This window comes from Lycorma delicatula, chromosome 4 (assembly GCF_047948215.1).
Source record: "Lycorma delicatula isolate Av1 chromosome 4, ASM4794821v1, whole genome shotgun sequence".
NCBI lineage: Eukaryota > Metazoa > Arthropoda > Insecta > Hemiptera > Fulgoridae > Lycorma > Lycorma delicatula.
The window spans coordinates 8,658,846-8,684,255 of record NC_134458.1 but is presented as its reverse complement, the minus strand read 5'-3'; the positions used below and the strand labels follow the sequence as shown (position 1 = coordinate 8,684,255).

At 28.7% G+C, this 25,410-nt stretch overlaps 1 protein-coding gene across 1 annotated transcript in view; it reads left to right on the top strand.

Annotated features, from left to right (window-relative positions):
* Positions 1-13,538: 13,538 nt before the first annotated feature.
* Art4 (arginine methyltransferase 4) overlaps positions 13,539-25,410 on the top strand; it is a 73,332-nt gene continuing 61,460 nt past the window's right edge. Inside the window, exons 1-2 of the mRNA XM_075362259.1 lie at positions 13,539-13,735; positions 16,136-16,267. Of these exons, the coding sequence (XP_075218374.1) occupies positions 13,603-13,735; positions 16,136-16,267 (265 nt within the window). The 5' untranslated portion in view covers positions 13,539-13,602. The remainder of the gene's footprint in view (positions 13,736-16,135; positions 16,268-25,410) is intronic.

Sequence of the window (25,410 nt, the reverse complement as noted above, 5' to 3'; positions counted from 1 at the left end):
TAAACAAAGACAATTTCCTTTATATTTTGCAAGGACAAACTGGATCAAGTAGGAATCTACTTACGTGAACCAGTTTTTAGCCATGGAAAATTTTACATTGCCTTATCAGCCTCAAAATCATTTTAAAATGTGGAAGTGGAAATTAAACCAAAGGGTCAATGCACAGCTAATGTTTTCTGGAAGTCTTATGAACCACACAGTAAGTTACGAATCTATATATTAAAATTATTACTTAATTATTTTATTTACTGATCCTACAGTGCAGCACAGGTCCTCTAGTATTTATAAAATATATGTATATATATTTATTTATTTTACTGAAATTAATCTTTAAGATTCATATTTTTATTCTGTACTGTAAATTACATTTAAATTCTATTAAATAAACCACCTAGTACAGAATATTGAGATAAGACATATCTTACCTTAATTTTTCATGGAAGTACTTTTGTGGGATACTGCAACCTCTCATGATTGAAAATAATATATATATTCTCAATATTCTGTACTAGATGGTTTATTTAATAGAATTTAAAACAAAATATAAATATAAATTAAATTTTTAACATATTTTTAGTACTTACAAGTTATTTCACAAAATTGACAAAATCTTTTTTCATTTGGAATTGATCTACATTACCAGTAATCATTGGTTAGCAGAAACTCCTTTCATAATTGAGTAAGCATATTCGATGCATGCAGGTTATGTGTGGCATGTTTTAAGACTCCAACAAAGTCTATAACTAAATTAGTTATGCTATAATTGCAGAAAAACAAATTTTTTTTGTTTGTTTTCCAAATTCTTTTTAATATATAGATGTTTTACAATTTCACTTGTATATATTGTATTAAAAAGGACTATCCATTTCAGATTTCTGTCTGGATAGGTAGTACATCAGAAATCTGAAGTAAAATATTTCAAGTTTTTAAATGGTATTTTTTCTCTTAATAAGAAGATAATTTCAGTGCCAATAAAAACTATTAAACTGGCAGGAAAGTAGTAGATTTAAGTGTTGCATTATTGTTTATCTGATTTTTCAAATACTGATCTCAAGTCATTAACCTTAATGAAATTTATGTAAATAGTAGTCGATTTCTATATTTTATTGATTAACTCTTCAATGCAAAGGCTTTTTTCACCATCAGCTTCTTGGAGATTAATTTATTCTTGATGAATTATAATTTTGTGAAAAATTAATTGATATTGGTTATCTGTGGTAAAAAAATCTTATCCCTGAATTATAGAAAAGTGTCAGTAGTTATCTCTTGCAGTGTGATTTTCCCAGGATTATTTTTAAAATTCAGTCTAATCTGCCCCTAAAATACATTTTCAGTTGTATATGATATGCACCCTAATTCTTTTAACTTATTTTGGGTATTTGTTTTCTTTTTTTGAGAATAAAATGAGGTAAGGAGGCAACTTTTGTGTATATGCTGTTTGTCAAGCCTGAAAATAGCTTAAAGCTGATAATCAGTATTTGCAGAAGTTAAATAATTTTTTTTTTTAAATAAGGCTATATTTATCTTATATCTCATAGAACTAGAACTTAATAGTTCTATCCTTTTCTACTTCAAAACTCATAATAAGCAGTTAATTTATTTTATTTAAAAGTTAATTTTTAAATAAAACATTAATTATTTAAAAGAAATTTTTTATGTATTCCATTTTTTTTGTCTGTAATAATAGTTTTTACCTTGTTACTTATATTTTAGTAAAAATTAACCAACTCTTCAGATCTTAATATACAGTCCTTAATTTGGCCACTTATTCCTAGCAACAAGTTGTTACAGAGTTCTTTTCTGGTCACTTCTTACAAAATCTCCTCAATCAACCTCCTCTAAAGTACTGGACACTTCTTGGTAAAGGAAGTTTGTTTGTTTACATGCTTATGTGTAGAAACAACTCCAGAGATTTTTATAATTTCCTGCATATATTATCTTGAGAGATGTTCTTCCCTACTTATCATTTTATGTATGTGTGTATGAAAAACCATTAACTTGTGTTGTACTATCTCACAAAGACTAAAATTATTATCTAATGAGATTTATTTTTGAGTTTTAGAAATTCTTATGATTATAAAATTTATAATGAATTAATTTTTTTTGAAATTGATTTCTTACCTTCTGATTTCATAGCAAATTTTTTTGTTGTAGATTTTGTGTTTTAAAAATCGCTGTTTAATTGACAAATTAATTTTTTCTTTAAACTGATGAGATAATAATATGGCACAACTGTTCTTTTATACTGTTATTTAAATTTTAAAATTATTGTTTATGTTACTAAATGAAAATGAAATACAATTGTAAGATATTATTTTAATACCAACAATAAAACTATGCATTATTAAAAATGCACTAATAAATTTGTAAACAATTTCATAACAGCTTCAATCATGTGCTTCATCATAATCTGTATTAACCAGTATGAAAATGGGCTTTTATTTTCTCTGAATTTGTTCATGGTATTTGTATATGAATTTGTAGTAAAGCCAATTCATTTTTTTTCTTCAGAAAGTACTGTAGCTTTCTTTATGTTGCAACTGAGCTTGTTCAAAAGTTTTATGAAGATTTGTAATATGTAAAAAAAAACCAAACATAATCATGAAAAAACTTAGTTGCATAACATCAAATAATTAATTAGTTATGATTTGATTGTATTGTAAATTATTTTATAAAAATGAGGTCACTGAATATTGTTTATTTTTTTATTTTAATTTAAAGCAATGTTTGTTTTGTAAGTTTTACACCAAATCAGTAGTACAAATGAATGTATTTAGTTGTATATTAAAGGAAAATAACTGAATAAAAGTTTTGTATTGAAAAGTTATCAGATCTTTTTTTTGCTTGGTAATAATATTTGAAACTATTTTTTTTCTGGAAATGTCATTGTGTGATAGGACTATTGTGGCTCAGTTATCCTGTTTTATGAAAAAAAATTCTCTGGGAAAGAGTACTGTTTCTATTGTTTAACCAAGAAATAGTAAAAATCAAAACATTTTTCTTTATATTTGATTAAATCAAACTGAAAATTTGATAGTTTTTTCTTAACTCAAAACATTTTTAAATTCTCTTGTAGTCAGTGATTAGTTCAGTTCTTGTGATACTGTAGTGTGAGGATGACATTAATGTTGATGATAATTTTTTTCATTGAATAGCATGCTGAAATATAACACTTAAAAATATTAACTCGTTTCCAGAATATATGGAAATAGTTCTTTCAAAACATCATTTTGGAGGTAATTATGCTGCTTCTTCATGTGAAGTTCTATGCTGATTGTTAATGTGGCTTGCATAAAGTAGTCTTTACATTAAAAAGGTTTATCCAGTATGCAAGGTACTTTGGTTTCTTAATCAAGAAAATCATTCTCGTGTATTATCTACCATATAACTTAGTATTTATTTATTTCACTTTAAGATGGCCATTGTTAACAACAGTGTCACCAGTATTCCTTTGACAAAGTAGCAGTATTAAAAGTTCTAGATGATATTTTGGATGAACAAATTTTTGTTGAAGTGAAAGTTGGGGATAGATTATTTTTAATATTTGTCAAATATATCCAATATGGTGCAATATTATTACGCCATCACTTATTTACTATTCTTTTTTCTGCATCTTGTAAAAGTAAAAGCACAATAGGAAAAAATCTGCATTCGTATGTTTTTAAAATGGATTAAAACATTTTTTAAGACACATTATTTCACTGCAATAAACATTTTCAAAATATCCTGTTTTGGTTTACTGAAATTATAAAATATTTTACAATTTTATGCTACATCCAAAATTATTTAAAAAAGATTTAGTACTACATTCTTTTAATATTGCAGTGAAATTTTACAAAAATATCCAGTGTCTATTATAATCAATAGTTAAAAAATACAGAGTGATTGCAAATAAAATATACATTTTTGATAGCTTATTAAAATTTGTTTTAAGAGTTGAGATGATTACTTCCATGATTATATTGACAATTCTTTAAGTTTTTATTTATAAATGTTGAATGTGTGTTTCGTTTGTAACACGACAGATATCAAGATGGTAGTCAAATTCATACATGTGCAAGTATATGCCAGTCAATGGTAGTAACAGAATTTGTGATGTGTTGGTTTAAGTTGTCGATATGAACAGAAAGGGGCAGTACAAAAGCTTTGTCTTTTATATAACCCTGTAAAAAGTAGTCGCAAGGCATTAAGTCTGGACTACATGGTGGTCAATAATTAAACACCTGTTTTCCTCACTTGCGCGGCCAATACACCCTTTCACGAGATACAACGCGAAACACGTTCACTTTAGGGGAATCACGTATATGTTGTAAAATTTCTCTTGGGTTTTCAATATCTCATATTCTTACATTATGTCTATTAACTTGCCCACTAATTTGAAAGGTACATTTACCACAGAAAATTAGGCGATGAAAAAATTCATTGTCATTTTCAACACATTCCTGCAACTCCATACAAAAATGTTTATGTAAGACTTTGTTGTCGACATTTAAACTTTGTACTAACTGTAATTTATAACGCATTTTCACACAGCTGGTTGAGGAATTTGCAGTTCTAAACTTGCTGATCTACATTGATACAACTCACGAACTCGATCAATTTGTTCTTCTGAAGCAGGTGGTCTTCCAGCCATTTTCTTTTTACACAGACACTCTGTATTTTGAAACTGTTTATTCCGGTCATAAATTGATCTTGTGATTTACCATATTTTGTTCTGAAATGTTGCATGACAGTAACCAAGTTTGTTTTGGCTAATTCGAACATACAAAAAAATTTCTCTACTGCAATAGCAGCCATCTTGCCAGACTGATAACATGACACATCAGTCAGTGACGTAAGCAGCAGAGCAGATATACCAACATAAACTTCCAAAAAATTACTTTTAAAATCATATCATTTACTGATTCACATACACCAGTTTAATTTTTTATAAGCTATCAAAAGTGTATATTTCACTTGTAATCACTTTGTATTTTAAGAATTAGATTCTTCATTGAACGTGTGTTATATATATCAGGTCACTCGTAACCAGAATAGTAGTGGGTGACCTGAAGGAAATACAAATCACTCCAAAAATTGGCATACCCATTCCAAAGATAGTAAGTGACCCGCATTGGAATTATGAAGAAAAGTGGGGATGAAGTGTTTTCTATTGCCTTCTTCACTGCACCAAATATACATTTACATATTGGCATGCCTACTAAAATACGGTTGATGTTCAAACCTACAATTGTCACCTTCGTACTGTCAACTACAGGATCTGGATTAAAAGTAAACATTATTGAACTCCAAACATCACAGAAGTCAACTCAGGCAGGAGTCTGTTGTAATTCAGGTGATTTACATGTATCACTCCCTTACTAAAGACTAGGACAGATTGTTAAACCAACAAACTTATGTTCCCTTTTGCCAAGAAACAATATATTACTTGTAATGTGTACACTCAGAATAATATACGCATATTTTGAAAATTTGTTAGTTTCTAAACCATTGTCCTTTCCCGCTTAGATAAAACTAAAAAAGAAGAGGATTAACTAATTTCAAAAGACTGGGTGGGATTTAAAAGTTATTTGTACAAAATTTCAAGTCTATAGATTTCATTGTCTAAAAATACAGATGTTGTATTCACATTTAAAATTATCTTCACCTAATCTTAGTGATGCAATTGATGAGCACAGTGAATGCTTTCATTAGGATATATCAATAATGGAAATATACTACCAGGGAAAATGGAGCCAGAATGTGCTTGCCCAATTACTGCTCAAAACTGAAAGGGACATTCCTGAGGCTAATACAGGAGAAAATTAAAGAAAATAAGATATCTACTACAGGTTATATAATTAACCTACCGGGTTGGTCTAGTGGTGAACTCATCATTGCAAATCAGCTGATTTTGAAGTTGAGAGTTCTAAGGTTCAAATCCTAGTAAAGGCAGTTACTTTATACGAATTTGAATACTAGATCATGGATACCAGTGTTCTTTGGTGGTTGGGTTTCAATTAACAACAATCCCAGGAGTGGTCGACCTGAGACTGTACAAGACTACCATTCATTTACATTCATAAATATCATCCTTATTCATCCTCTGAAGTAATACCTTATGGTGGTTTTGGAGTCTAAACAGAAAAAGAAAAGGCTATATAATTCCTTAAAAAATCAAACTTACTTTAAATCTGTGTAAGTAAAATACCCTGCCCTCCCTCCATTCATTTTTGGTTTGTGATTTGAAATCAGCTCAAAATATACTATAGGACGCACCTCATTGAATGTATGTAACAAACATTTTTTTTTTTAAACCAGTGTAATTAATTCTTAAGTTACTCTCAAAAAATATAAAGAAAGAATACAGGCAAAATTTTACTTACAAACTCCTTTTTTGTTCAAATCTTTGTTGACTAAAAGTTAGTCAGAATTTTTTCCCTGGGGTTTGATTTGAAAATGAGATAATTGTGAAAAATGTAAGAATGATACTTTTTTCTATTTAATTGATTAAGCTATGACTGAAAAGCAGAGAGTAAGGGATCTTTGTATGCATAATTATATAATATTCATAAGAAAGTAAGGTGAACTTATTTTATAATTTTATGGAGACTTAAATTTCTTTTGTTTTTTCTGGTCAATTTACCTGTCTTAAAAATAGGTGTGGATAAGCGATTGAAAATACTTGAAAAAAATAGATTGAACACAAAAGTATATAAAAACCAAGAACCAAAATTGTAACAAAAAATTTTTTCTCTAAATTTGGAATTATAGAAATCTTGAAGAAATAATGATGCAGTTCACTATAGCTTCACTAGGTTTTTTAACTCATACTATCACATGCTTTCTAATAGAACACATCTTTATTATACTGCAACAAGGAAGAAATTTTATGTGCATTATATAATGAATGAATATGCTTAATGTTAATGAATATATTTTTGAGGTGTGGATATAAATATAGATTTGCTTTCTCTTTTATAAGGACTTTTTGACAACTACATCTTTTTTTGTACATTTTTGTCATATTGTGTAGCATAATTTTACAACTTTTATGATGAAAAGGCAGAATCTTACAGGGAATCACATACCTGATTTTTTCATTGTAGAATTAAAAAGAAATCAGGAAACTTACAAAATTGAATTAAAAAATTTATAGACACTTTTTGTCATTTTTTTTTTCAAATAACAGGATTTTATGTGGTTCAATAAAAAAGAAATATATATCTGACAATAAGAGTAGTATTCAAAGAATGAAAAGTGGAATAGTAAAAATGTTTTTATAATTGGTAAATTATTCATCTTATTAGAAATTAGATGCTTAATTATTGCTAGATGCTAAAAAGGTTGCTCTTTGCGAAACTTGCTGTTGTGATGTTAAATATGACATCTATGTCCTCTTTTAACTCGAGACTGAAAAAAATTATTCAAACAGCTATTAGTGTTGTAATTATGCATTACATTTTCATTCCTGTGTAAATTCATATTCTTCTTTACTCATTGTGTGTGCGTGTGCGTGTGCATGTATGCGCATATTAGTATTATGATTGATGAAGAGATCTGGAACTGCCTGATAAGTACTTCATACTAAGTAGTATTAAGTACAGCTACTAGATAGGAAACAAAAGTCCTTGGATAAATCCATAGACGATCCCCCATCACATGACTGAAACACAAAGTTAGCTTTCTGCAATTGTTGCACTTATTTCTTTGGCATCTAGGTAAAAACTGCAAAGTACTTCCAGGTTGAAGAGATCAAGGATTCCAGGTTTCACAGAGGGCCTGTGAAACAAGACAAGCAACCCCATCAAAAAGAGTGCTTAAAGTCAGTCTTTAATCACTCTTACGAGTCTCCTGACTCTCTCTGCAGTCAGGAGAGTATATGTTGGATTTGTTGACCTAGAAAAGGCATTTGACAGAGTTGGATGGGATAAATTACTGCTAATTTTGGAAAAGAAGGGAGTTGACTGGAAAGAGAGGCACCTCATAAAAGAGCTGTATTATAACCAGTGAATAAAAATGAGAATAGGAGTTGAAATGACAGGAAAAATAGTGATTGCAGGGGGAGTGAGGCAGGGATGCTGCATGTTACCAACATTGTTTAGTATATATCTGGAAGAAATAATTAAATGCTGACTGAATGGGAAAAGAGGAATAAAGATTAGGGAAGAAGAATAGAATGTATACGTTTTGCTGATGACATGGCAGTACTGGCAGAGAGTCCAAGTAAACTAAATGAAATGCTTGATGACTTGAAGGTTGCAAAAGTCAGGATGTGAGGATAAAAAAAAGGAAGACTAAATGTATAGTATTAGGTGAAAAAGAGGAGAGGATTGAGATTAAAAAAGGAAATGAAGTTCAGAGCTTGGGAAGAAATTTTAGTACTTAGGGAGCTTTATAACTGATGACCTGACTTGCACAGTAGAAATTAAAACAAGAATATCAAGAAGTAAGCATACATTTAATAAGAAGGAAAGACTGCTGTGTAAAAAGTTAAACTAGCATTAAGGAGGAGATTAATGATATGTTCTGTTTGTAGTATGATGATGATCTACAGAGCTGAAACATGGATGATGAGAAAGGCATACAGAAAACAAATGAGGCTTTTGAGATGTGGGTGTGGCGCAGAATAATAAATGTCAGATGGCAAACCATGTAACAAATGAAGTGTTAAGGAGAATCAGAGAGAACAGAAAAATGAAAAATGTAATTGAAAATGAGGAAAGGAACTGGCTAGGACTTGAATGAGAAGAAGGTGTTTATTAGTGGATGTGATGGAAGGAAAGGAAGAGATTTTAACAGGGTGGAGAGGAGTAGCCGTGATAAGACCTGCCCAAATGTCAGAACACTGTGAATGAATGAATGAAAGTCTGTCTACAAATATTGGACTTATATTACATCCTCATTTCTGCAGGAGATTGAAGAATCTTTACTCAAAATGGGAGTAATACATTATTGATCATTGATTTTGTTGTGACCAATTCAATTATGAACTGCTGATAATTGCTTTTTTTCCAAATAGTAATAAAAAGCCAAATGTGAAAACAACTAACTGAGTAATAAATATTCAGTCAGATCCCCATTGGAGAGTTTCACTTAAAGCTACAACTAACATAAGACCATATCATCCAGTAGGTTAATAGAAGGGGAGTAGCACCTGCTCAAAACATTGAATATAACTCAGATCACTGTCAATAAAACAATAATATTACGTAGTAGTTACTGTCTCTTTTGTTGAGTAATTAACAGCTGTTCTTGGGCAGTACTACTCTTTAACCTTAATCACAGCTTTCTTTTCAGTAGGCAAGGATTCATTGCAGGTTAATAACTAAAGGGAAAAATTGCTTGCCGTAGTAAAATTGTTATATATTTTATTGTGGGCTACCAAGAAGCTGTAGATAAAGTATGTGACATTACTCTCTCTTTTGTTTTGTATTTGAAATACCCTTTAAGCTATATAAATACTTCTCCTAAAGAATTTAATTGAAAAGAACCCACCATGTGTCTTTTAAACCTTTCACTACCAGTTTTTCTTTTTTTCACTAAAATCCCATTTTTGGGTTATTTATGAAGTAAACAACTCCTACTAGGATGTAGTCATAATTTTTTTGTTAATGTTCGTGGGACACTACAAAGGGGGCTGGGACATATATGTCCCAATGGTACTGAACGGGAAGAAAACATTTTAGTAATATTGCAACACTATGCTTTTTACACAATTATTTTATTGCATAATGCAATATACACTGCAGAAAACTAACTTACATAAAAAATTACAAAATAAAGAACATTTGTATAGAAATTACTCTAATCTAATATAGCAATCTCTCAACTAATACCTCTAATAGAACTCTAAACCTACTACAACAATAAAAACTGCTAATACAAGAAAATATTACTTTATATTCTTTGTTATAACAGAAAAATTTTATTTTTCATATAATATATAATATTAAAAAAACAAATTGTTAGAACACAAAAATTAAAAAATAAACAAGAAAATTAAATTTTTTACCATTATCATAATAATTCAAAGCACTCTTTATAATAGAATTGCAATTCCTAAAAAGTAATTATAATAAAATAAACAAATGAACTAATTTAACATGAAATCATATGTACTAAATAATTATTTGAATGTATAAAAACAAAATTTAGGTATAGTAAGGTGTAAAACAATTCTTGCGTAATGGAATTTGGCATGTGACACATATACTTTTTGTGCGAGTTTCAATCTTTCTTATCAAGCACCTAGCACATCTTCATCTTCTTGTATGTCACTAATATGGTAGGTGATCACCCACATTAGCCAGTAACTTAACTACTTTTGAAGGACAACCAGTTCCAAGCTTACGCTTTACTTTAGAATGTTGTTTTCCTATGGTCATTAGTTGCTCAGCTAAAGAAATCAGAAACTTCAATAATGGTATCTCTTAGATAGATTTCATAAGAAAGCTACCTATTGTAATGGGTACCATGATTTGACTTCCGGAAAATTTCAACATATCTTCATGCTTCACATCTCCCAAACCCCAAAACCACCATCAGTTCAAAAGTTTATACATACATTTAAATATATATATATACTTCTTGTGGACACGATAACTGCTGTAATTTTGTGCCAGTCACTTTTAAATTGATATATAAATATAACAACCCAAAATCTTGGTCAAGTTTGTTAATAGGCAAAATCAGATCATTGGGGTGGAAATGGGGGGGATTTTTTCAAAAAAACAAAATATCGCTATAAGTTTCTTATTAAGTAAAATATCGAATTTGTTTAAAGTTTCTACTATTCTTTGGATAAGGGCCTAAAACTTATCTAAATAAAGTTTTTTTATATCACCAACCATTGGCCAAGAGGGTGGAAAAAATGGGATTTCAAAGAGAAAAAAATCATACCTCCCTTAATAGGCACAGTATCGAATCGGTTTGAAGTGGCTGTTAGTCTTTTAAACATTACCTAAAACTTTGTCTGAAACAATTTTTGATATGACCAACTCTTACAGAAAGGGATGACCAAAATGTTGCTGGAATTGCAAGAAGATGGGGCTCGTCGTATGCTAAGCATGAGAAACTTTTTTCACATGCAACCATTGTTGTATTGGGTAAATTTGAAGTTTTTCTTAACTTTAAGGTGAAAATCTTTTTTATTCCCTATTTAGCACTGGTGAAATCTACCTCCGCCTTCCAGTCTACCAAATGGGATTTTTTTTATGTTTCAGTTCATTATATAAAATCTAGAAATTTACAACCCTTAGCATTAATAGTTTGTAAAAAAACTTTCTTCCACCATTTTCTGGATTTTCTATTGAGATCATACAATGAAATGTTTAGGTCCAATAGATCTACTCCTCCCATTTTTTTTTTTTTACTGTAGAAGGCAATTGCTTCTGAACAGTCAACATCAATTCTTTGAGGATCCTTTTGTTTTCAGCTTACTTTACTAATTTCTGGTTCATTACAGTTACTGATGATTGTGGTTTATTATCTTGTTCTGATTCTGTTTCAGATAGTAATCCATCTATATCAGAGTCGTCTTCACTTTCTAATTGTTTACAAATTTGTTCAATTGTAATGAACTTTCTATTCAAATTTTACCTGCAACAACATAAAAATTTATTGGTAAAAAATAATACAATAGGCTTACTTATGCTAAATAAGTATATAAATATAAAATGAGTGTGTTATAGGTTTTATTATTATATATTTGTATTGTTGATATACATTTCACTTGTGAAAACAAAATATGAATTTATATAAATTTGAAACAAAATAATATAATTTTAGTAAAAATTATTATTTCATTATCGATTTGAATTTCTTATTGCTTATTTCATGTTATATAAAACAAACTGCAATTATATTTTGCAGAAAAGATTATGGAATTCATGTTACAATATGTACTAGTGATTATATTTCAGTATCACTGGGACATATAATCCCACTGAAAAATACCAGTGAGACATATATTTCCCAACTATAATAAAAAACAAATAAATAGAATAAATTGCACTTACCAAATTATGTAGTAGCTACAGTTTGCTAGTGAAAATGCTTCTGAAGACTTTTTAACCTCTGAACACCATGAATATCTGCAATACACTACAGAATTGGAGGAAAATATTGGGACATATAGTTCACTGCTATAAGTTTTCAGCTGGTGCTGTAATTTGGTACTCAACTAGTCAACTAAAATGAACTTCACAGGTGTTATAGTGTATAAAATAACAATGGGACATGTTTAGATATGATTAATGTAATGCTATACCCCACTAGTACAGTATTAAACATCTTCGGGACATATATGTCCCGTCAGTAGTGAAAGGGTTAAGGAAAATGTAATTTTTTAAAACAGTTTAATGCGATTTTGTTATATATGTCTATTGAACTTAGTCTAACAAATTGTGTTCAGACATACAGACTTAATGTATTTCTAAAGTACATCAGTAATATTAGAGTAATTAATGTGCATTTTGAAAGAAAATTTTTTTTTTCCTAGAGTATTTTAGATTAGCACTGTAATATTATGCATTAAACAATTTTGAGTGCTCTAATATTTAAAGGGAATTAAGGGGTATAGTCCATTAAAGGGAATTGTAATTTTTTTTCTTTAAAAATGGTTGTAGAATCATCTTTGGGTATTGTTAGAATAATTGCTAAGGATAGGTCATTCATGTAATAGGATAATTAATAACAGGCTTCATTTTGAATTTTCTAAACCGTTTTCAGCAGTTTCTAACGGGATAGACCTTCTGTATTGTTATAAATGATTTCCTGTTTGTTTTAGTCCTTTTTTTAATTCACCAAAAAAGATGCTGAAACTAAAATAATAAAAACCTTTTCTTAAATTACAACTAGTACAGCTAAGGCCTTAATTTTTTATGTGAAGTTTTTATTAGCGTTCATATGATCGATTAGTTTTGTCCTCGAAAATTTTGAACTGGTTTCCAAGAATTGCTGCATTACACTTTATAACTCAAATATTTTCATTACAAATATGAGAACATCCGCAGTCGAGTAAATTCTCCTGCACGCGGCTTAACAGCGTTACCATTCGTGATTCAAGTTAAAAAAAATTTGTACACATCACGAAATAAAATTTCCGTCAGTGAATCTATCCATTTTAATTTTTAGCCGAACTACTGCGAGGGGATTTCTGAGTTTATTGTGTAATCTAAAGAATAGTTAGTAAGGATCTTTTCTTATTGATGTATCGTCAATTTATTATAGTGGAAAAACAAGTCATGGTGTGAAAAAAAACAATATTGTTCCTTTATGACTTTTCTGGAATATTTTTTATTCAACAGCAAAATAGTAATGAACGCTTACTGAAAATTTTGAACTTAATCTAGCATCAAGAATTTTGTTTACAATTACATACACTGTTATGGAAAGAAGACGGGTGAGCTAGTATTTTGAGGATTATCAGTATCTTGCTTTTTTTTAAATGATAACAATTTAGGATATTTTTTTTCTACATAACATTCGATATTTTTATATTATTACCTTATTTTTAATTCTTTGGTAATGATCGACGCGACCTCTTCAGTTGTAAACCGAAATTACATATCCACAATAGAATGAAATGAAAAATAATACTCTGGGTAAGGGTGTAGAAAAATGGCGAAATTATTCCGTTCTGTGTACGTTTCACGTGTTTCTAATTCCGGAGATTTAATACCAAAATTTGACTTTACTGTTGTTGTGTTTGTAGAATATGATCCCCAAGGACTCAGCATTAAAATTAGAAGAGGTAAAATTAACATAATTTCTCATTTAATGTATGTACTAAAGAGCTATCTAAGCTTGCTGCTACATTAAATAGTGTTGTTATTGTAAATTTTTGAAGTCAGTGTCAGCATTTTCTTTTTTTTGTCAACATATTTGTTGTGATGTTATAAAGTATTAGTGGGTTTTTGTGTGTTTTGTGAATTAAGTAGTGGTTTACTTTATATTGCAGGTTAGGGTAGGCCAACATTTCTATTTAATGATTTTTATTAACTTATTTTTGTGATAACCGATTAGTATTCAGCTGATTTGCTTCAGTTTTAGTTAACGTTTTATAATCTCAACAGTTTAGATCGAGAATTTTTTGTAAATTTTATAAACTGTCACTTAGCTGTAAAATTAACTTTAGGCAGTTAAATAGGTACGGAAAGGAAGTTTTACGTGAAAAATCGAGGGATTGCTGATATAAAATTCAGTTATTAAATTCGTATTAATTTCTCAAGTTTATTATGTTCATTAGTGTAGTGCAAGGTTTTTCAAACTATTTTTATGTTTTATTGCATTTTAATGATTTATTGTGTTTAAAGTCGCATTTAATTTAAGATTGTGTTTGGAAAGTGATTTAAGCATTTTCAGTGATCAGTTTTCTTAGTATACAGTATAAATAATTGAGTGAATTTGTTTCACTTCATTTAGTATTTATATTAATGTTAAAGTTTAGTTTTGAGAATAGTACTTGTTAATGCATTTGTTGGAGAGTGTGCCTATGCTGCTTGTATTTTATAAAATACTGTGATGAAGACAAAAAAAAACTTATGTTTATTTGAATGTTTTTATTTTATAGAATATTGTCTACTAGTTGTTAAGCCATCCTTTCTGTTGTTTCTAAGGGTATCCTATTTCTTGTGTGGAAAGCTGATTTTTTTGTTGAAAAATAATTTATAAAGTGTTCTAGTTATTTGGATTATTATTTTTATCAATTACTTAGAAATGGTTCCCATATGTTTGTTCACAAAACCTTTTATAATGCTTACAAATTTTGATTTTTTTGTGATTATCTTAATAGATATTGATTTAATTTAAAATGCATTTTGGTTTAAATAATTTGAAAATGTACTTCAAAACTATTTTGAACTGTAAACAGCTTAAAAAATTAAACAAAAAATAGATTAAGGAAATCTTTTGTTTAGTATCATGCACAAAAAAGGAACAAGTATATGAGATGTATGTTTTATAATTGATAATAATGCAAAAGCACCTTTTACAAATTTAGCCATTTAAAATTTTATTAAGTGTGTAACTGAAAATTCTTATTTAAATTTGTATATTAAGATGAATCGTAAAGCAAAGTATATTGGGGAATAGTACTAAAACTTGAATGATATTAGTGTAGATGGTTATAAAATAAATTTATTTACTTTTCATTAAACTGAATAGTACAGATGATGATTAATATAGCATGGAAAAGTTGAAACCTACCTCTTCACTGTATTCAGTTTACATTGTCAACTTTTACAGTGTATATACTTGTATATCAATAAAAATTAGTCCAATCATGTGTAATGATTGACAGTCAAAATCTAATGTTATATCCACATTAATAAGCATTTTTTCTGATTGAATTTTTTAGACCCAGTAAATAATTGAGGTTAACATAATCCTCAATTATTTAGAAAAAAAATATATAGAATTTGTATGGGTTATATTTAATTAAAGTATTAGATTTTTTGAGTATTGTTTTCATTGTTCCAAAAAAACTATTTTGTTTTATTTATAAAACAATTATGGTTTATTGTTTAATACTTTGAGTAATTAATTTATGTGGGTTATCAGCATTATGGTAAATCCAATTAGATGAAGGAGTTGCCTTCTTTTCGTGAATCATCTGAAGTGATAAGATTATTAAGTTGTTAGAGTTGATATGTCTTCAACATAGATCTGTTCAGTGACTCAGTTTCCAGGATAGATTGGATACCCAACTATCCTGAGTTGCATGGCTTTGCTGGGAGTGGGGGCGGTAGAACCTGTTGACAGTTAAATGTTTTGAGTTTGACTGAGAGTAAATAAGAAAACTGTTCCATTCGTATCCATTTATTATGAGATCCTAGTGGTAAGCATTTTAGGCATCACATATTTACCTGCGTCGAAGCCTGATTGTTCCCATGTTTTAAAAAACAAAAATTAGTAATCATTAATTTCGTTCAGTTATTAATAAAAAGTTAATGATTATTCTAAAATAGATTTTTAATCTATTAACATGTTCATACAGTATTCATTGTTAAGACAACATGTACTATGGAAGTAATCACATTTTTGTTATGTAATATGTATATATATATTTATTTATTTATTGCATGTTTCATTACTATCTGTAAAAATAAGAGAGTTTATTTATTAAAGCGTTGTTCTATAATTCTATTTTCAGATGAAAACAGATCTGATGAACTGTGTGAGTTCCCTGTCCACAGGTTTTCAGAATGTGCCAGAGTTGGTTCAGTTTCCTACATATTTACAATTGATGGGGAAAGCCTTTGCCTCAAATTTCCTAGTGAATCAGGTACAGTTGATGTATATGTTTCTGTGGTGGTTGAAATTTATTTATGATTATAATGTTTCTTTAAATTTATGTGCTTTTTGTGGGTTGGTAAAAATAATCTATTTCTTATTATAGAGTTACAGATGTTATGGCAGATCACCATAATTTTACCTATTTATTGCAGGAATTTATTGTTTGGTGGGGTAAGATATTGTAATGACACATATCTCCTTTTTGAATGAAGTCGTAAGATTATTTATTTTTTGAAATATTCAGTTTATTGAAATAGAAATGGAAAAAAATTTCAACTGCTAATTTAGAGGATGATGATAAATGTGGTTTTATTTTCTTTTTTTTGAAAATTAAAATTTTTCCCTGTAGATATAATTTTTATGTCATTATATAGATTTGTTGATTTTCTCTGTCCCAGTTTATGTAGATGCATTCAGTATCCTTAGTTTTATTTTAAGGTAATATGGTTTCATCAGGTTCAAATAAAGTGTTAGTGTGAAAATTTATGGCTTGTGATTTTGAGTAAATGCCAACATTTAAATATGTTGGTATCTTTTTCTTTTTTTGCTGTAACTACTGTCCATTCAACTAAAGATTTGTTCAAACAAGTTTGTTTGGTAAATTTTGAACTAAGTTTATGCGTTGCAAATTTAATGTTGTAGCGAGTAACTGTATTGTATAATCTAGCATTTGTCCAATCTGTACAACCTCTAAATATTGGCATACTGTTTAATTTCAAAGCCAACAAGTTTTTTTTTAGGTGTAACCCTTAACTGCTGACCACTCGTCTGTGAGACAAACATTGTTTTTCAAGATGCCTGTGCACTGTTGAATAATTTCATGAAGCTTGGTTTTTCGAATGACAATAGATAGTGTATGTCTGCAAGAGGTAGTTTTACTTGTCTACTATAATAACAGTAAGCCGTTGGTCTTTCATCTTAGTGACAAGTGGTTGGTGTTAGTGTAATTATATTTCTAAATTGTAGATGCACTCATATTTTTATAAAAGTTCTTTTTTTTACAGTATATAACCTTTATATTACATTTTCAAACCTTTTTCTTTTTTTTATAATAAAACCGGTTTTAAAATGGATTGTCTTCCTGGTACATCCCAAGATGATGATCAAAATAATTTTGATGATATGCATGAGGACTGGCATCAAGAAAATGAATCTGTGTCTGAAGAGGACTCTGATGAAAATGAATTTGAGGAGAGTGAACGTGATACAGCTTCTGATTTTTCATGTGACCAAGATGGGGAAATATGTGAAATTTAAATTCAGGTACTGGTTTAGATTTTCATAACTGTAACAATTATAAGCGGTATAAAAATTCATTTTATGCTAAGTCAACAAGAACTTCCAAACATTACATTCTTTTTCACCTATCGTGGGTAAAAAAGAGTGTTAATATTTGGGATTTAGATGATCCATTGACAATCTGGAAAAGACTATTTACTAATGAAATGATAGTTACAAAATGGACAAATGTAAAATTAGAAGAAAGTAAAACTGTATATAAAAACATAAGTTTTGATTTGCATCCTTGTGATAAAATTGAAATCACTGCGATTTTAGGGCTTTTTTTTATGGCTGTGTTCCACTCTAACTACGAAAATATTACATCAATTTTTGCTACGGATGGAATAGACAGAGACATTTTTATTGCATCTCTAGTAAAAACAGGTTTGTAATTTTGTTAGCATGTTTGCGTTTTTATAACCCTTATGATCGGGAAGAGAGAAAGAAAACTTCTTTAGCTACAGTTGAAGATTTATTTAAAAAATTTATCAAAAATTGTCAAATGATGTACACAATTGGTGAGTGGTCACCATAGATGAAATGTATGTTGGTCAGTTTCCGGGGTAGGTGTCAGTTCAAAATGTACGTGCCACTAAAGCCAGCTAAATATGGGATAAAATTCATGTATTTATGCAATTCAAAAACTAGCTATTTTTATGATGGTAAAGGATCAAATGGTGTGCCTCTCTGCCCGCCGAAGAACAGAAATTTGATGTACCGACACAAGTTCTGATTAGATTATCAAAACCAATAGTTCATTCAAACTGTAATATTACCACTGATAATTGGTTTTTGTCAATTACAGGTACTGAATTTTTTAAAAAAATTTCTAACGTATGTCGGCACTTTGAAGCAAAACAAGCAAGAAGTACTTAAATCATTTCTTCCAAATAAAACGACCAACAGGATCTTCTATATATGGTGTTACTAAAAACATAACTCTTTTGTCATTTGTCCTAAAAAAGAATAAATGTATGCGTTTAGTGTTGTCAGTGCATAATAATGAGGCAAAAGAAAATGAAAAACCAGAAATGATTGAGTTAGAACTCCACAAAAAGTGGTGTCAATTTGTTGGACCAAAAATGTGCTCATTTTTGTTCATGTAGAACAAGAAGGTGGCCTATGGTGATGATTTTTCACCTCTTAGACATAAGTGAAGTAAATTCATCTGTAATTTTTAAAAAAATAACAAAGTAATCAGTGACAGAGGACATTTTCTGAAAGTTTTAGCAAGATCTTTGATTATGGAAGAAATGAAAAGGCATTTATACAGCAAGTTTTTTTTCAAGGGAAATAAAAATGGGTATCCGAAGAATCCTACAAATAAAAGAAGTGAAAACTGGTGAAAAACATAATGAAAAATTATCTAAGCGAAAAATGTGCAGAAATTGTCCATCTAATGAATACCACATGACTTCATATGGATGTTATGAATGGTAACTCTATATGTATTGAATGTAGTACGAAAGTGTGTAAAAACTGTGCTGATAGAGCAGAATAAATGAACTGAAAAATTTTGTTTATAAAGTTTGTTATATATTTTATTTGTTTGAATCGGCTGACAAAATAGACTTTTCTGAATTTGTTATCTTGAATAAAATGTGAATGCTTGTGAAGCCTGTGCTATATTAATAACAAAAGAAATGATTGAATTGAAAGAATAAACCAAAATATTCTTTGTAAGTTTTTTATTATTTTAAATTTATTGTATATTATATTACTAATCTTTAAAAAAAAAATAAAAATTCACATTCTTAATTATAATTTATCTTGAATAAAATATTTAATTGAAATAAATTTTATGCTAATTGAAATTAAGTAGGCCTATTTAATTAATTTTCTAAATATGATTGATTTCAATGTAAAAATGTATAATTAATTTTATTTAGCAACAAGTTTCTATAAGTTTTGAATTAAAATATAGATGTTAGCATAAAAATAGAAACTAGTCTCAGAGATTACACGTTGGTGTTTATGGCATATCCAGTGGTGTAGTTAGTTAAGTAGGACAGTAGACTATCCTGGAATGTTCGTATTACTAATCTCAAAAATCAGTTACTTGTTTGTATAAATAAATTCTCTTATTTAAAAAAAAAAATATTGCCCTGTTAGAGTTCTGGAATCGCTTTATTATGCTTTTGTAGAGTCAAGGTTAAAGTATAGGGTGATATGTTGGGGTGGAGCTTACTACAGTGTTTTTAGATTTGCTTATATTGCTCAGAAGCATGTAGTACGTATAATATAGGGTAAAAGTAGACGACATGAATCCTTCCCATTATTCAGAGGCCTTAAGATCTTGCCACTGTGTCATATGTATTTCTATAGATTACTAACGACGTATTATGAAGGCTGTAAAACAGGATAGGATCCTTGGTACTTTGGTTATGAGGCCTTTGCGGCAAGTGGATAGAGTAGTTCCTCCCAGGCCAAGAATTGAATTATTTAATCATTTTTATTCATACTTAGGTCCAAAAATATTTAAATCCATAGAAGACTATAAAAAGTTTTCACTATCAATTTATGATTGGTTGTTATCAATTGAAGATGTAGAGAGTTTTTTTAATTGATTGCCCTGTGATTGTGGGTGAAATCGATGACTAACATTTTCATGTTTTTATTAATTTTTATCTTTATCATTATTTTTCTTTCAGTTTTTTATCTAGGATTAATTTCATTTTCAATTTCATCACTGTATTCTTGTATTGTATTTATGATTCTGATTTATTATCTGTGTGTATGTGTATATAATCTTGTAACTAGCTGAAATTTTAGCACTGCAAGACTTATCGTTAAATTATTTTTCATATCCACTTGGAAATCCGCACTTCACCATTATTCAATAAATGGTTAGTTTATTATTTTGTTCATTGAAAAATAATGGATGGTAACCTCCAGTACAGTTATTACTATAGGGGGTACCTAGTTCCACAAGATTATGTAATAATTGTTTACTTTTATTATTTTATATTGTTTGGTTGTATGTTTATGTATTAAGAATTTATAACTAAATAATTTTATTTTCATTTGTAATCTGTTTATTTTGTGGAATAAAGATTATTATTAATTATTTAATGTACTGTCAATAAAAATTAGTAATTCATAATGACTAAAAATATTTATTGATTTCGTTGAATTCATGTACAATTATGTCAGATGTTCATTATATGTTATAAACAAATCAGCTATTAAGGTTAGTTTTCAATTAAATGACTTGAAAAAATATGTCTACAGAAAAATACAATAAGTAAGTAAAATTGGTTTATAGTATTTGGTAATTTTTTCCTTCAGACTCAGAATTTATAGTTATTTATTCAATGAGTTTTAGATATTTATGCAGTAAAGAATAACATTTAGCTTAGTAAATCTAAAATTTATATGTTTTTAATCTGATTTTGTTGAAAATGTGCTTTTATTTTTAATCTGGTTGTCTGTTTTATATAATAGCCAATTTAAGGTATTAATGATGTTTGAAAAAATTTGTAGCAGTTAGTATTTTTTCTGTTATTGTTTAGTGTGTTCTTTAGTTATTGTTTATTTCTGTTATTATTGTCTAGTTATTTTTTAGTGGTTAATGTAAAATAATTTCATAATCATTAAAAGATAAATGAGTAATATTAGCTCTGTACATTATCTGCCTCCTTTTTCTTATTTCTACTATAGTAGAAGAAATGAATAATCATTTTTATTTTAACTTCATTAAAAGATTATCAAATGTTTAAGGAGTCTGAGGCACTCTTGACTCCTTAAAACATCCTTAAGTAGCTGGGGAGTCGGGGAGTTCTTTATTGTTGTATTACATTTTGGATTATATGTAATTGACATTGCCCAATAGTACATTCTACTAGAGAATGTATATCAGTAGTGAATCAGTTGTCTTTTTAAATGTAATTGTTCCTTGTTATTCCATTATATACTTTCAACATTTTAGTTTATTTTTAAAATCCTATAATCAAGTAAATGTTATAAATTAAAACAGTACTTCTCATTCTATAAAATATACAATATTACCTGAAATAAATATAAATTATAAAAAAAATGCTTTGGACCATTTAAAAAAACACTTAATGAAGAATAGAGTAGAATTCAGTCATAGAGTAGAATATCATGTCATGATAATACATGACAAGAATATATAACAATTAACACACGCACACACATATACACACACACATATATATATATATGTATATACACACACACACACACACACACACATATATATATATATATATATATATATATATATTATGCATCTAAGTATAGACCAAGCTGAAAATAATCATGATTAATTTGGAATATATAATACTATATTTTATATACCTTTTTATAATAAATGTTGAAAAAAATGTTACTACTACATATGGACAGTCCACATTAAAGTATTGTTTTACCTGTTCTTAAACTATTTAACTGGGAAATTTTATACTGTTACAGGCAGCTGCCATATATGGATAACTTGTTTGACTTTTAGCATATTTATAATAATGTGTTTTAAGGTTAATCCTGTTTGTTCTAAAATCATCATGTTTTAATTGTTTTGATGAGATAAATATTTTCTTCATATAAAAATTTTGAGTATATAAATAGAGGGAGTGTGAACATTTTTAATCTACCAAATAGGGGCCTACAATGAGCTCTCTTAAGCATGCTGTACATTAATCTGATAGATCTTTTCTGATATTTGAATCACACTTCACAGGTGTTTTGACCCCATTGCAGCATAATATAGCTCGAAAAGCTAATGGTATGAGCACAACAGGTGCTGTCTTAAGACATCTTTTGTGTTGTGTCTCATTTATTTATATACAAACCTTTTACTGATTTATTTGCTACTTGATTGATATGATCCTTCCAGTCAAGCTTTGGATCTAAGATCTTACCCAAAAATTTTGTTGGCTTAATTTGTTTGTGTAAGAACAGTTTATTAGTAAAACTTATTTCTAAAACTTGTACTTTTTCAGTGTGTAAGCCTAGTTTATTGGCTACACACCATTGTTAAACAACTGGTTACGCACCATTGTTGAACAAATTAGGACAGTATTATGTGAATCAATCAACTGACTAGTGGAATTATCAATTTTTAATCCAAGATCATCTACTTAACAAACAACTATGCAAACTTTCATTTCAGAGACTAAGGCAGGTCTTAATATAAATGCTAAAAAGCAGTAATCCCAGTGAGAATCTTTGTGTAACTCCATTTGTAACAGTTCTACTATTTCAAGATTGCCCCTGGAAATGTACAAACTGTAAGCTATTTTCAAGATGGGGTTTGATAAGTTTAAGGACAGCACTATCAGGCATGTAGTACTGTGATTTATTTATTAATACATCATGTGCAATGACATCAAAACCCTTAGAAATGTTAAAAAATCTAAAACATATTAATATCGCTTCATTATTTTTAATTATATCTAATCAATGATGTTACAGCAACATCATACAAAACCCAGTCTGTTAATATACTTGCAAAAAATCTATTATCCTCAAAATAAGAGAATCTGATCGTAGGTTAAAAATTAAAAAACCTTTGACTCTGTCAGTCTAATTGAGATAAGCTTGCAGTTTTCCCAAGAATCCTTATAATTTTTGAATCAGGCACTGCACTACCTTAATTTTTATAAAACTAGTAAAAAGTACCCTGCTCAATATGTTTATTAACATTATTGTTAAACCCTCGCTAAACTCATTGTTAAGCTGGCTTAACCCATTTACATTTATTCATTTACTATACCTTAGAATTTTTATGGTGCAAGATATCTGCTCAACAGTAAAAGATCTAAACCTAAAAACTTTAATTAAAAGATGAAACCATTTTCTAGAACGTAAGATATTTTCCCCAAAATTTAACGGTTTTATATTTTCTACTTATATATAAAGTCAGTTTTTGTGAGATTGTTTTTCATTTCTACATAATTTTTAACCAGAGAGGTTATTTTTTTACAGAGGCACTGGGTGTCAGTTAAGATTTGAAACCAGGAATTGATGCTTGGGAGTAGAAATTGTCTCTGACTGAATAACTTCTTTGTTTTCATTAAAGTTTTATTAAATATACAGCTATTCCTTTTAGGAAGCTACCAGTTTAAGTTAATTCTCTTTGTAAAAGTGAATAATAGAGCATTTTCTATAAATATTCTTTTTATTGCTCCTGTGAAGTGAGACACTATAATGACAAATTTGTTTTTTTTTTTTCAGTTTTTTCAGTTATTGCTAACCAAGGACAATGGTCTTTAATAGTTATATTGATTAGTAATATTTGATAAGTAATTAATAGTGACATTGATAAGTAAATGAAAGAAATATTTCAACTTATCAGTCACTCAGTTTTAATTTTTTACATTACATAAAAAGGATGTATGTTATTTTTCAAGAGGAGTAAAAATCACAGGTTATTTATTGAGCACCTAGAAAACAGTTGAGGGTTTAGGATTAATAAAGAAGCTAATAACACAGATATGATAAGGATCATAGGAAAAGGAATTTAATTAAATTTGCCTTAAAATGTTGAAACCATCTGTATTTAAGATAATGATAAATTTTAACTTGTACTGAATAATTCAGTTATTATTAATTTGTAAGTTATATTTATGTAAACAATAATTTAGTCAGATAAGATAAGGGCATATTCAGGTAAAAGTTAAGAAAAATATATGAATTTTTTATTCATTTTGAATAGGTGAGGAAAAGAATGCCATTTTTTTAAAATAAAAATAAATTATTAACGTCACAAATTAATATCGTGACAATGCACACAAACCTTAATCCACATGTTGATCTAAAATTTGTAAGAAAGATGTTACTTTTTATTATGCTTTTAAATTAATTTACCAGGACAAGAAAGTGAAGTGTACCTTCACTATCAGCTGCTCTTTCCATCTTCTGCCAGGTTATAAAGGGTGCTTTCATAAGCAATTAGATAAAACTTTTAATTTTTATCAAAATTCATTATTGTTGTTTGGTCTATGTAAAAATTTAACATTTCCAAAAAACTGTTGCTTCCCTTTGTACACCAGCCATAATTAATAAACTAAGGATGATTAATAACTGTTATTTTATTGATTTTTCATGAAAATAATTACGAATCCTACAGTTTTATATGCTTTTTTTTTTTTTAGTTAATTTATTTATTTGAGAAAGATAGTGTATCTTTGAGCTTTCTCAAATGATATACATACATGGTCTCTGTAAAAGATTTTATCAAGTTTGAATGATTATAAAAAAAATTATTATATTACATACAATTTTGATTCTTTCACAGAAAGAAAGCTTAAACTTAAAATTTTTTTCTTTGTATGAAATTCACAAGCAATCTATCAACATATGCTTTGTGGTAACAATACAGTGTCTTGGTTATCCAACTCTTGCCAAGTTTGATGCTGCATGTCAACATCAAGTTAGTAAGTGTGGTGATAATTCGTGACTTCAATTCTTGTATATCAGCAACCCAAGAGTTAGACACAATCCTTGACAAAACCTGATATAAAGAAATTGTAAACAGTTTTACCAAGGCAACCACTGTGACCAGGCTGTTGGACCATCACAACCAATCCAACAGTAAGACATTTTTTTCAGAAATTCATAACTGGATATAGCCCTGTGTGACAGGATGCCATCTTACTGGAAGATGATGTGAGATAATAAATGTAGTAGTTGATGGTAGGCAACATTTTTCAACCTATCAAGGTTGCTGTTTACAGTTAGTACTAGAAAGAAACATGGGTTGACTTCTCAACCAGTTGTTACAGAACACCACATTAACTTTTAGATTGTCTTTAACATTGAGAATGTTGGTCTTGCATTGAAAATGCGTATTTGTTTGTTGGTTCTATAAAATAAAAGATATGACTAAAA